Raw genomic sequence first — 13,812 nt, 5'->3', positions numbered from 1 at the left:
CTCTCCCTCGAAGAACAATTTGGGAACTAAAGTCTCAAGAACGTTGTGACAGAGAACAAACGGGAACAAATCTTCTCTGAACTATTCGCGAAGAATTGAAGGGGGACAAAATTTTTATAAATGGTCAGATCAAACCAATGATTAACCATCTGGATGTTAAAATTATCCAGCTTTCATCAGGGTTAGAATTATCAATCATGGTTCTCACTGAAACGAATTTTCATCCCAACATGCCGACGCCCCTCTCATTCTTAACGTTAAGTTCTTAAATCTTTTGTTCTCTAGCAGAACGTTCCTCAGACTTTGGTTTTTATTTGGTCCTTTTTGAAAGCGTTCTCGATACTTTCGTTCTCATTGGAAACATTCCTGAAAGCCTCGTTTTCATTCTGTTCTTCTTGAGAACGTTCCCGAGAGTTTTGTTCTCGGTTTTTTTCTTTTTGAGAACGTTACCGAGAGTTTTTTTTACATTTTATTCTTTACGGAAACGTTCCACAACTTTTTGTTCTTATTTCTTTCCCATTTAAACTGCCCCCAATACTTTTCTTTTCGTTTGGTACTTTTGCGGTAACGTTCTTGACAGTACATTTTTGTTAACTAAATTTGTAAGTGCAGTACAATCAGGGTTGAACTTTCATTGAGTCATCTGTAGAGTGAACACCCAAAAAAAAATGTTAAAGACTTTTTTGAAATAAATTAATTTTAAAGTATAAAAATGTTTGAATTGTATATCGACGGCTAAATGGAAGATCTACCTGTCTCTTGAAAAGTTTTCTGAGATAGGACATTTTCGAACTGTCTGCCAAGATAGGTCGATCTTCCAGTCAGCCGTCGATATGATATGATTTTTTAAATAAAATCTGTTTATTTAGTGAATCAATTAATTTAAAGTGTCTTGAAATTCCCGATTTGAGTTGTGTGAACAGTCTTGGTTAAGTGAACTGGCCTTGCACGAATTCATGCATCCTACCCTAATTGTACTATGTATAGTTCCATAATTAGAAATCGCTAGCAAATTTAAGGTTTATATTGTGGATAAAGCTCTCTGAGGTAGAGGGATTCATCTCGCTAGTTTAGAAGTCCCACTTGATTGCATAAATGCCCAACAATATTATTAGGAAGCGCATTGAACTAAATGTTTCGAGCAACGAAAAGCTAAGCGATTCATCTGTCCATCAAAAGGTTTAATCAAACAAACTTCTTAATGTAGGCGGAAAATAGCTTCCAATTCTTACTGTGCATTTAATAAAGTTCGCAGTGTATACTTAAATACTTCATTTGGACTCACCGGAAACTGGCAGTTTTCACAATTTTGTTAGACCGAATAAAGCTTGAGAGCCACTCTCTCTAATTACACTCTTTATTGTTAATCTATACCAGCGTTGGGCAGAGAGAGCTTTTACTCTACTCGCGCCCATACAAAATGTATTGAACGCTTAAAAGAGCTTTGCCCGCGGGAAAGGCACTGCCCATCAGTGATCTATACCTCTTGGAGAGCGAAAGTTATCTAAACTACAGAAATCTCTAAAAAGATTACCTTGTAGGGAATGCAGGCATAATGTAAATTTTACTAGCACTTAAATCAATGGCGACCAGAGGAAGCTTTTACCTTGCGCACACCCATACAAAATGTATAGAAACCTTACAAAAGTTTGCCGTGGGCGCTGTTTTGAGCAACACAGGTCTATGTAAGTAGACTACCTTTGACTTTGTTCAGTCATCGTCTCTCCGCCAAAGGCCAAGGTGAGTCATAGTATCCAATTTTTACAACCCCATATTCCAAGAGCTCATTTAGCAGCCGCCGCTTCTAATAAAGACCTGCATGCACTGGAATGTACTTCATGGAATGCGATCTTTATAGTAATGGCTAAGTTTTAGTTAACTGATTGTACCCTTTTCCCAGCAGAAATGTATGTTCTATACGGCTGGACCGGCTATCTAGAACAGTGATGCTCAAAACAGCGCTCGCGGGCAGAACTCTTCAAAAGCTCTCTGCAGATTTTATATGGACGCGCACAGAGTAAAAGCCCTCTTAAATAGTCCTCGAAGCTAACAATTGTCAAAACTGCTTCATTTCAAAATGGTAAAAAAGGCACATCGTACGGTAAAATTAATGTCAGCAGGTACCTACATGTTTAGATATAGCAGAGAGAATGAGGCACGTACAGTTCTGGAACTAGTCACCACACCGAGCTTTTGGATGCAGCAAAGAAACGCTAGGTTATAGACTTGCTATGTGCAAACGTGACAATGAGTGAGCGGACACCGAGCTAGTTGCCAACGAATTCGCACACGTTGCATTTCGGATCAAAGTTCCAATGGAAGTTTTTATATAGTGACCACCAGCAACATGCTGCCACAATTAAAGTTTGAATCTGTGCAGTTAGCGCTTACACTCTGATACACAACGTACGCACTGCCTGGACTGCCGCGGCGGGAATGAATTATTTCAGAAAGTTTATCATTGCACCTCTGCGCTGCCTTTGCGCTGTAGGCAGGTAGGGTTTTGTTGGATGCCACCATCGCGCCAAATACAGCTGTTGACATGTGGCAACTTTATTGAGCGCCTGGTTTAAAGTTTCGCACCAGAGACGTGACTTGAAGCATAAATTGCGCAAGGCAAGAGGTCTCATTCCTCAAACTCTTCAATATTAAAAAAAAAACTCTATATATTTTCACAATTTAAATTTTACTTAACAACAAACTCCTTCTCCCTCTCTTTCCAGAACTGTGCGACGCAGCTGCGAAAATCCAGGCAGCCTTCCGTGGCCACTTGACACGCAAAGTCGTTACCAAAGAAACGCCTGACGATGTTGACATACAGGAGATCACCAAGAAGGTGGCTGAGGAACTGGATATCGATCTAAGTGATCCGGAATTGCATAAGGCGGCCACTAAAATTCAAGCCTCCTTCCGAGGTCACAAAATTCGCAAGGATATTGGAACTGAATAAGAGAATTTTTCGCCTACTTTCTCATCATAAAAACAACAATGTTGATGAAGTATAACAACTAAATACAAAAGAAAAACTTCAAATAAAAGATAAAGCAAATATAAAGCAGGAGTAGTAAAATAAAAGACAAGTGTAAACATCATGAATAAAAAAAATATATATAAAAATTGTAACAATGCAAAATCGCGCCATTTGTCCAAACAAATATTTGAAATTAAAAAAAGGTATACCAAGATTGCCCTACACACAAACATACATACTTACATACACCGAGAGAAACGAGCAGCGGTCATTAAAAAGAAAAACTTTTAAATAGCTGAAAATAATAATTGAAAATTGTTGAAAAAAATCTAATAGAAAATGTGAAATGTTAAAGGAATATTGAAAAAAATTAAATAAAGCTTGTAACTTTTATTGAAACTAAAGAGAAGTACACAAATTTGTGCGCAGTGTTGCATATTTTGCTAAATTAAATTAATATGAAAATCTGAAGCTTTTTAATATCAAATATTTATCAGAATAAAATAAATAGAAAAAATTTATTTATTTAAGCACATTATTTTAGAGCACACCGGTCGGCGGGAGAAGGGTTTCATAATACGTTCTTTGAGCTTTATGATAGGTAACTGAGAAAAAAGTATACATATGTATGTTTATTGAATTACTTAGTTATCAATACAAATTGTATGTAGTTTATATATATTATGTATGTATGTACATTTGTTTATGTAGCAGTCTTTCGCCGACTCTTGTGATTGTGATGACTGCAGAGTTGCAACAGGATAAATCAAAAGCTTTGCCAAAATTGTGTAGTTGACCTTAGATTGCGATTGAAATTATACTTTCCAATAATTGCTAAAATTTATATGATTAAAGAAGTATAATGTTTAGCAAAATTCTTAAATAAAAATGACAGATTAAAACTGCAGGAAATTTTTAAAACAAAAGCTTTGAATGTGCATGGAGCTTTTTGGGGGAAAATATATACATACATATTTTTTTTTTTTAATTTTGCGAAAATATTTTGTTGAATAAAAAAATTTAACTTACTACCGTTAAAAGGTCATAATTTGGTTTAAGTATTACCTAAGATTACTTTTAATACATTAAGCTGATCTATAAAACCTTGTCCTTAAATAAGTAAAGAAAAGTTTTAAAAATCCTTTTTTTAACTTCGCTCGTTGTAAGTTGATGATAATTTATTTTAATCGCCTTCTATGTACTTCTTCATAATTTACAGTGATTGACCTAGAAATAAGGTCACATGGTTGGGTTAGAACTAAAACCTAACTTATAGTTGACCCGCCTACGATACATTATTTCTTCAATAGCAATTTTTCATCCAGTCTAGTTGGAAACGTAGTCTTAAAATCAGTATGTCCATTAAGTATTGTCATCAAGCTTATTTAACGGTTGGTCCAGCCAACGAGCTACTGCGATGGGTAGGAACTCCTATGACGGTGCTTGCCTATTGGTATTTGAGGTTGTAAAAGCATACAAATTTCCCAAAAGGCATTTTCGGGGGATGATATGGGAGAGACAGTCGTTGGCCGGATATGAATCTGTTTCCATTCCATTCCGGTTACGTAGACCCAAATGTTGTGGGAACACTTGCCGTTGGTGGTTTGTTGTTGAAACATTGGGTCCAGTGGATGTGCGAAGTAGGTAAAGATCTCGTCCGTAGGTTCATAAGGATTCCTTCTGAAGTGGTAGATGGCTCTGCTTCCAGCAAATGCCTGTTTGAATACTCTCTTCGATATTAGCTAAGCAGTAATTTCTTGCTGAGCATGAAATTGTGCCCCTTGAGACCATTGGCAGCATTGAAGCCTCGCTATGCATATAACGACATAAGAAGGCAAAACTTTGCTGTCCGGAGTGTTGTGCTTTGACTAGTCTGGAGCTTCGTCGACTGCGTCCTACTAGTTCCCAGTGAACAAACAGACGCATCATAGTTCAAAACCGTTCAATCAAATGCCTTGCATATTGCTAACCAAGTTTCTTTGCCTTTGTCCCAAGTGTTACCGGCGAGCGATTTGAGGGTCTTGTCGCGACTCTGTTAATCGTCGGTATTGTCGTAAACGTGGATGCCTAACTGCAACTTGTCGTCTTTCGTACAGTCAGTAAAAAGGGTCCCCGTTGAGTTTGTAGAAGGGAGAGTAAGACTCCGTGCAGTGAAGAAGCGAGAAAACTCGAAGAGGTAGCCGTTTAGTTTCCAACACAGGTCATAAATGCTATTCCCAGACGCCAATATCGAATAATGCTCAACGTAGGAGATCGGAAATACTCCCTCCGGTGGCTGAGGAAACTTCGAGATGTGGAAGTTAAACACCTTTTTGCCTCCTCTAGGCTTGGAAACTTGGTCTCGAGAAAATTCTGACGACTGCCGATGACTCAGATGATTTTTCCTCCACCTTTTTGTCCCAGTTCGGGAGAAGATGTCCCAATGCCTTCTAGTAACGTTGAATGACAAAAAGTATGCCTTTGAGATCAGAAAAACTCCCTCTCGTAGCTGAGGAAGCTTACACTACAATATATCCATATGTGGGACAAGTTTTTTGATTCCTCTAGGCTTGGGGGTTTGATCTCAAAAAAATTGTGACTACTGTCGATCACACAGATGATTTGTCGTCCACATTTTTAGTCCCAGTTTGGGAGACGATGCCAATTGTCTTCTAGTTACGTCGAATGATAAAAAGTGTTCGTTTGACTAGTCCAACGCTACTTGAACAGTTCCCTTACAGAGATGGTTACAGTGTAAGCCGCAAATCGACTGAGTGTTTATGGCATTAAATGCCGTAGTGGTGTTGTGAACATCACAGCAGCCATGTTGATGCGTAGCGGGGTAGAATGGGTATTTGATTTAGCACAGATCTAGTTAGGCTGCAGCACTAACATGTCCTAACATCAATGGTTAGTTGGTCTGATGCAAGCGAGTCCTTCGTTTGTGTTGAACTAAAGTTTTTTCACAGCAACGCATCTTGGTACTATACTACCAATCGCCGCATATGCTTCCAACAGCATGTTTCGCCTGTTCTCCAAGTGCAAGTGGTGTTCGACTTGAGGATTTTAATGCGGGGTTTCTCCGTGCCGAAGGTAGCCCTAAAAAAAATTCGATTAGTTATGATCAACATTTTGGTATTAATGACTCAGCGATTTACACTATAAATTTAGTCGGAGTTTAGGCCCCATTTTTTTCCTAATGCCCAAATAACCTTACTCTGTTACCGAAGACACTTACTTAACTCTATTAGGGCCATATATAATTAAATAAATATTTGACGCTTGCACTTTTGCTTAATATTTGGTCAAGCTTCTCCTCCAATTTGTGGTGTGGATTGTAGTTTATTCAAAACTAGTAAAATAATTTATGGTCAAAAATATTTAATTCCCTCTAAAAGACCAAAATTATTTGCCTAGAAGTAACAATATTTAAGTTGTGTACCAAGTATATTCTTGTAACTTAGTTTCCTAAGCAATGTGCTCCCAAGCATACATACTTTAAATATTTTAAACATAATTTTAGTAAAACTTTTACTTAATACTAATTAAAGAAAATAAAAGAAAAGCATTGCAGCTGTTTCGTGGTTTTATTTAAACTGAATTGAGTAAAAAGTACTTCAACTTCGCACACACAAAGGTACATAACCAACACAAAAAAAAACAAAACAAATACCAAAGAGTAATTAATATTTATAAAATAAATTAACATTGTTTACAAGAGTAACGACCAAAAAACTAAGCATAATATGTATCAACAAAAAACGGCTAAACTTCAATTAAAAAATGAGCATGTAATACATTGTAAATGAACACACGCAGGCCAATGTAAGCGTTAAAATGAACAAACGCAGCATAATATCAACATAATTAGTTACATATGAACTATGGCATGCTCCTATACGCCTTAAATGCTGGCGAACTAAAAATGTTTCAATATCAAAACAAAAACAGTAGTTAAATACATATTTATATTTATTTTAACAAAAACACATTTCAATTCACCGCACAAGCTACTCAACTTTGTCACCCTCACGAAGATTATGGAACGAGCGGATGTTAGTTATTTACTCATACACTTTTGAACAAATATCGAAAAGCTTGCAAAAATTATTAAATGAAAACTGTACAGTTAGATTAAATCGATCTATTTTCTGTTTTCAATATACTAACACGCATACAGCTCAGCAGTCTGAATTCATTTACGTTTTTACTTTACAAAAATTCATTTATCAATATTTACATATAATTTAGTTGAATACATATGTATGTATGTATGGAGCTGTATTTCCAGCATTAATCTAAATCTTTTCCATATTTTACTCTAATTAACTGATACAAAATTTTTAATTCAACCTCGATAAGGAAACATATAAGCAAATTAAATTAAATTTTAAATTCAATACCGGAATGTATTTTAATATAATAGCAATGCATAACAGTAGGTACACACTGGCTATGTGCATACATGTGTTAAATCACCAGCCCCATAAACACAAAAATATGAATATTTTCACGCTGCATATTCATTGGTGGCGTATAGGCTTGGCCTCTCTCTCTCTACATGCCTACAACTCTTATTCAATTTCTAATTGAAAAAGTAAATTTACACAAATTTGACCAAAGTTTGAAACAACCATAATGGTAAACTAAAAATTGTCATGTCGCAAAGTATAAGGAAGAAAGTAAATTTAAAGAAATTTAAAATAAAATCATAACAGCAATTTAGTGAAAGTAATAAAACTAATAAAAGAACAAAAACTACAACAAATTAGCGCATTATTTTCATTTGTACGGGATGGATGCGGTAAGTATCCAAATCGTAGTACAAACGCATACTAAGATACATGAACTGCCAACTCGGTTAAAAAACATCGAATTATTGCTTTATTAAACATGCATGGTCCTGTTTAGAGTTTCATTGTTTCATTGTTGCATTTAGATCTCTTCGAAAATAACAATTAAAGAATTAACTGTTCTATAAAGTAACTTGTAAAGTGTCTACCAAAACAACTATAAACACATTTTAAATGTTTCCTACATAATATAAATACAATCATAAGTTATGATTCATAACACTACCGTCCAATTACGATGCAAACATTATATTCGAGTAATATTTTGGGCATTGTGCAGCCTCTAGCAAATTGATAATAGAAACGCGTCTTCTTGCATTTGGAGAAATCGGGATTGGCACACGGAAATAAGAATTCCAGCATATTTATTCTCCTCCATTAAATTTTAATTCAATTACATTTTCTCATTATTTCTTAGCCGTTTCGGAAATAACTAAACTTCCAACACGTTTTATTTATTTTTTTTTTGTTCATCCATTTGGTGTTGTACTAGACTTCAGATTGAAATCAGTGCTAAAACTCCAAGCTATGCCCCAGCGTGTTGTATTACCCTGGCAAAATTCTGTAGTGGAGCAGTTCTTGATTTGTTTTTTATTCAATACTTCTAAAATACGTCCAACGCTGCTTTTGTGTCCCAACATTGATGTATAAACACTAGAGATTAATGCACACATAAAATATTTTATTAATTAAATCTAATAAATCAGCTAATAGAACTTACCAAACACGTTGTGAATGCAATTCACTCTCTTCAATTATTCGTTGCACAAATTGCACCTCTCCACCTTCGCAAGCCAACTCTTCAGCATTACCTGTGTGACAATTATGTGGTGGTGTGCGCTTGTCCTCATTTCTTGTGTTGCCATGAAAAGGATTGGGTAGCGTAGAATCATAAAATGGTGGGTTGCAGAGGCAAAAGTGGAATGTTATATCCGGTCTGGTGCGGAAAAAATCTGTAAGCACGACTTGCTTGTCAATCTGTTTGAAGATTTCTACCAAATTTTGTAGCTTATTTGTTTCTACGTTCTTTTCTGCATAATTCAGATTCGTGTCGTTTGATTCGATTGCATACATGTGCCATGAATTTTTACGTGCCGCCAGCAGAGTATAAATGCAAGACGAGCCACAGCCTGGGGAAATGAAAGAAAATTACATTGTACGCAATTTTACAAGTAGATATGCGAACCTATATCTATGCAGCGAATTTCTTGTGTTGATCCAAGCTTAAGTGATGTGAGCAAATCTTCCAACCATAGAATGTAGTTCAAACGGAGCGGCAATGTGGGTATGAGACTTCCGGGTGCGAATTCTACACGTAATTGAAAGTATTCTTCCAATAGCATTTGTGTGAGCGCGCGTAAGGTGAACTCATTGCGGTAATCGATGCATACCTTTCCACTGAGCTCCTGCACGGGATTGAGATTTTGATAGAGACCGGTAGTACTTATTTATGTACACCCACTTACCAGTTTACAAACTTTGCGAAAATCTTTGTACTTGATTGCCAAAGCGGTGTAGTCTGGAGGCGTCCGAAAAATATTTCGCGGATGCATTAACCTCTTGTTTTTCATTGTTTATTTGTTTATTATTGCGGTACGGAGTACTTGTTTACAAATTATCAAAAATATGAATGTATAGTGATAGGACGATACGAGTACCGAGTACAGAACACCGATACTTTTCATGAGTACTGAGTAGTATCCAGAACTCGATACTTTTTCACAAGTACTGAGTAAATATCGCGAATGCCGAAAAGTATCGACGAGTTAAGAAATTTTTAAGTAATTTTTTCTTTTAATTACCCAGTAAATATTGTGGCGAACGTTCGAATATTAACTTAAATATCCAATATGAATGTTTCGAACTAGATTTCCCAAAATTTTCTTTTTTACACATTCATGTTTATGGCATACGGGCGACGATATGTATACTCCCATACTAATAATTAATACATAATTTGTTCTTGTGAGCTACTGGTAATTTGGACAGTTATGAAATTTTTACACAACCTAGAAGAAAATGTAAGGGTCATTTCAGGTAAAAATGTTTAAATAATTGAAAAATGAATATCTTGCCTCCCCTTTGATAATGAACTCGACAACTTGGCCACTCTCCAGCATAAGGCAGCCGTCGTTAACCCATGTACATATGCTACCATCGTTGTGAAATCCAGCCCATTCTTGAAGAAAATTTTTATAAAAGAGGTGTTGTTTTTCCAATAGAGAATGGGCTAACACATTTGCTTCTCTTCTTCTACATTTGCATTTCATTTTCAAAGCAAAGTTATTTATAAATACATGTACGCGTCAAACAATTATAAAATATTTGCTTTTAAAAACTTGGAAATAAGCTTTTTGCTGTAAACATTTAATTTACGCATGTAAAACTAATTTATCAGAAGTTTATTCCATAACCTTCTTTAGTTCAGATTAAAACTATTAAGAGCTGTGACTATTCAATTTACAAATAGGAAGAGGTGAAAAAAGCGAAGCAATCTGATTTTTGTTTACTTTTTGCGTTTGCTTTGAGAATACTTGGAAGTACGAGTATTATCGATACTTTTTTGCAAATATGAGTACTGGCACCGATACTTTTTTAGAGTATTCTATATGAGTACTAGTGTCGATACCTTTCTAAAAAGTTCTATCCCTGCAAAAATCGTTGGACCATGTAGTCTATTTGTGGTATATTGGAGTACTTACAAAAGTGCTCCTCTGTCATGCTGTAGCGGACCAACTCGTGTCTCTGCACCAGCTTATTGTTACCCGATCACTGCTCGTGTTTTAACGAAATGTGATTGAAGTTAAGCATTTGAAAGTACATTTGCATGTCTGGCTGTAGCTGAACGTGTAGAGATGCTAGCGTTATTTCTTAGCTCCCAGCATGTTCGGGTTCGAATGTCGTCAGAGGCAACATGTAATTTTTAATTTTTGTTTTTGGTTTTTATTCATTTCAAAAAAAGCATCTGCGAAGTGAAGAACAAAAGCGTGTACAAACAAAAAAATATAACGACAATGTCATTGGAGTATGTTAGGAGTAGTTTTGTGCTACTCTGATGTAATGCAGAGATGGAGTATATGGTCCTGCCCTAGGACATCGCAATGTTAATTGGACCATATTTTTTATATGAATTGTGGTTAATTTTGGAGTATTCCTTGGTCCTACGGGAGTACTCTTTACATGCATGCATGGAGTAGTCGCGATTTTTGCAGGGATCACTATGAATGTATTTCCAGAATAGTGATGAATCGATATAAGTAAATCCGAGTGCATACTCGATACTTTTCTCAATTTACCAAGTATATTAGTACTCGATACTTTTTACTGCGACCCAAGTAGGTATAAAAAAAAGTACTTGTATCAAAGAACGTAATGGGTCGATTATCGATAGCTANGTAAATCCGAGTGCATACTCGATACTTTTCTCAATTTACCAAGTATTTTAGTACTCGATACTTTTTACTGCGACCCAAGTAGGTATCAAAAAAAGTACTTGTATCAAAGAACGTAATGGGTCGATTATCGATAGCTATCGAACTTGAGTTGCATTCCTAGTTGCCAAAACGTTATTACAGATGGCACCTGGCAACTTTCAACTGACAACTGCAGTTGCTACAAAGTGTGTATGCAGGCGACTTCATTTTTGTGGTTGCTGAGAATGTTTTTGGGGCGTATTTAGCAGCGAAAATTGAAGTGTGTCATATATTTTACTTTTCAATTATTTAAACGATATTAAAATTTTTCAATGTAGTTTGCTTTTACAGAATATGGTGAAAATAACAAAACAATAACTTGAAATTTTAGTTCCCGTGGAGTACGCCCTTTTGGCGAAACAAAATCGAACACTGATTGCAAATGTTTTCCTCTATCAACTGAAGCACCTCTTTTAAATTACCGACACACCAAGTTTTCCAAACTAAAGTCATTGCTGTGGCACTTCCTTCTTCGAAAAATCGAAGAGGTGCGCAAGCTTTTATGAGCGGAGGTATTGAAGTTGAACACGAAGTGGTTCATTTGTTTATTAACCAATTATACTACAGCTTCTTCTGGAAGTCCTTTGAAAATGAACTCATAACGATAATAAAAGAAAAACCTTAAAAACATTAACTTTTGCTTACAGTGCACGCGGTAGCTCTAGAGGATCGGAATTGTCCTTTAAATGTCGTCTGATTAAATAAACAAAAATTGTGAGGAACTGTGCTTTATTGCTGTCTTTTCTTTAAAATTTTTATTTTAATAATTTAATTTTACTCGCACAGCTTGTTGTCAAACAGTCAAATTTCGATTATCGATAACTCTACAGCAACTGACGATAGTTGCCATTCGTAATACAAATTGTTTTTCCAGTTGCGTTGCCAGGTGACAACCGAACCGTGGTTACGTTGCTATCCGTAATCGACCCATAAATCTATAAATGTATAAATTTACCTTCTTTGCCCATATCTAGCTTGCAGAGAGAGAAAACTGCACTTCATTGCCCGTTAAGTTATCGGTTAATGTGTACCTTCGTATATCGATAAATATTCCGAAAATAAAAGAGTGGGATGGAATCTCTGCTGCTGTACCTCGCAACAAAACAAACAAACCTTTACCTCATTTTGCTGTCAAAACAAACGAACACTGTCGGATTCCACCAGAAATTGCAAATACGAACGGTAGAGGAAATTGCTTATTTTAACTACAATTTTGCTGAAAATAACTATAAAAAATCATGTCCGAGAGCAGTTCTAAGGATACTGTGCTGAAAACAGCGATGACATACATCTGTGGCGGTAAGTAAACGAATCCAAAAATGTAGTTGGAAGCACGATTCCTGTAACTTGTCGCTTTTATGCATCTTCATAAATACAATAATTGTACAATTACATTTATTGTAATGGATAAAGTGGTTCCATTACTAGCCAAATTTTAAAAATTTTCCGGATTTAGTTCAGCCTATATTCCGTACAATGGCAATGTAACTACAAAACAGAGACAGTGCTCAATGAGCGCACAATTGCCTTGATAAACATGCATGTTCTTTTAGGCTATGGTCTTTTAGACCAAGTCGTTCAATACTTCGAAGTTATAACTACCCCAACAGTTGCATTGTGTCCCATTACGCGAAAACCTATGTTTTGCCAGAAGGTAATTTTTTTATCGTCTTCGTTAACTGCTGGACTACCCTCTTTAACAAAAGCCCGCACATAATACCAGTTTTTGGGGCAAGCCGATTGCACGTGCATGTATGTTCTTTAGGTGCGATTGTAGCAGCATGCCGGTGACGTGAATTGCGAAATTAGCTAATTTTTATTTATGTAAAAAGTTTTTGCGCTTAAATTTCTTGCACTATATGAGTCAAAGCCGTGCTTGTGGAAGCTCACAATATTGCAGTTGTGAATTAAAATAAATTAATGTTTAACAAAATCAGCGGCGTAGCCAGGGGGTGAGGCAGCTGCCTTAGAGCCAGTTTTTCAGTGCCAGTCTAAACTTGGTTTAAGTAAACTGAGTTTAAATTGATCACCTGGCTTACAATTGATTGGCTGTTCTTGGTTTAAGCCACAGGGCGTGAATCACGTAACTTTGAAACGATAGTCGTTCACTAAAAGCTTAACCCTGGACGTGCTTCGTTAGTCGATTCGACTAACAAAAATCGTGTTTCGCTTCGTACCTCTCTCTGAAGTCATTTATCATTTTGTTTATTATATGTAACAGAGAAAATAATATGTATTAAATATTTTGGTTATGTGTTTGAATAACTATAAAGAACTAAAATTCACAGTATACAGCAAGGCACATTAAACAGGCAGTATCAGTAGAGCAAAAACAACATTTGCGTGTATTTTGTTGTTGCTTCTGGTATCGAAAGTGTCAAAAACTGTTCTGAATTTTTTCTTCTAAATCAAAGCGTGCCATGTGAAATACAAAAAATTATAAAAAATAAAAAATTGAAATTGGAAAAAATAAAAATTGATGCAACTTTCTTTCCTAGTAAATTTGTTTGCTTCTCGAAGCATTGATCCATCCTTT

General features: G+C 35.9%; 3 protein-coding genes across 3 annotated transcripts in view; 2 read left to right on the top strand and 1 right to left on the bottom strand.

Annotated features, from left to right (window-relative positions):
• Window positions 1–2,586: 2,586 nt before the first annotated feature.
• igl (IQ calmodulin-binding domain containing protein igloo) lies at window positions 2,587–7,718 on the top strand (the record flags this gene model as incomplete). Its single annotated transcript, XM_017618611.1, has 2 exons — window positions 2,587–2,623; window positions 2,724–7,718. Coding segments are annotated over 2 exons (264 nt in total), but the record flags the coding sequence as incomplete, so codon positions are not given.
• Window positions 7,719–8,116: 398 nt separating this feature from the next.
• Window positions 8,117–9,434, bottom strand: LOC108364773 (methyltransferase-like protein 16 homolog). Its single transcript, XM_017618610.1, has 4 exons — window positions 9,270–9,434; window positions 8,990–9,209; window positions 8,525–8,933; window positions 8,117–8,457 (listed from the first exon to the last, which is right to left on the bottom strand). Exons 1-4 carry the CDS (start codon window positions 9,372–9,374, stop codon window positions 8,274–8,276), a joined length of 918 nt encoding a protein of 305 aa, XP_017474099.1. The 5' UTR covers window positions 9,375–9,434; the 3' UTR covers window positions 8,117–8,273.
• A 2,927-nt stretch (window positions 9,435–12,361) lies between these two features.
• Polr2K (DNA-directed RNA polymerases I, II, and III subunit Rpb12) overlaps window positions 12,362–13,812 on the top strand; it is a 4,995-nt gene continuing 3,544 nt past the window's right edge. The window contains exon 1 of the mRNA XM_017618609.1: window positions 12,362–12,575. Within this exon, the coding sequence (XP_017474098.1) occupies window positions 12,515–12,575 (61 nt within the window). The 5' untranslated portion in view covers window positions 12,362–12,514. The remainder of the gene's footprint in view (window positions 12,576–13,812) is intronic.

Source organism: Rhagoletis zephyria, unplaced genomic scaffold (assembly GCF_001687245.7).
Source record: "Rhagoletis zephyria isolate East Lansing unplaced genomic scaffold, Rhagoletis_zephyria_1.1 Rzeph_scaffold_01667, whole genome shotgun sequence".
NCBI lineage: Eukaryota > Metazoa > Arthropoda > Insecta > Diptera > Tephritidae > Rhagoletis > Rhagoletis zephyria.
The sequence above is the reverse complement of the archived record's forward strand: the minus strand, read 5'-3'. Positions and strand labels throughout refer to the sequence as shown.

What these genes read in the sequence shown, in the direction of transcription:
- LOC108364773 (XM_017618610.1), bottom strand. Translation starts at nt 9,374, where the DNA reads ATGAAAAACAAGAGGTTAATGCATCCGCGAAATATTTTTCGGACGCCT. An exon ending in TTCGCAAAGTTTGTAAACTG is followed by an intron (nt 9,210 to 9,269) that starts GTAAGTGGGTGT and finishes AATCCCGTGCAG; the next exon opens with GAGCTCAGTGGAAAGGTATG. An exon ending in AATTCGCTGCATAGATATAG is followed by an intron (nt 8,934 to 8,989) that starts GTTCGCATATCT and finishes TCATTTCCCCAG; the next exon opens with GCTGTGGCTCGTCTTGCATT.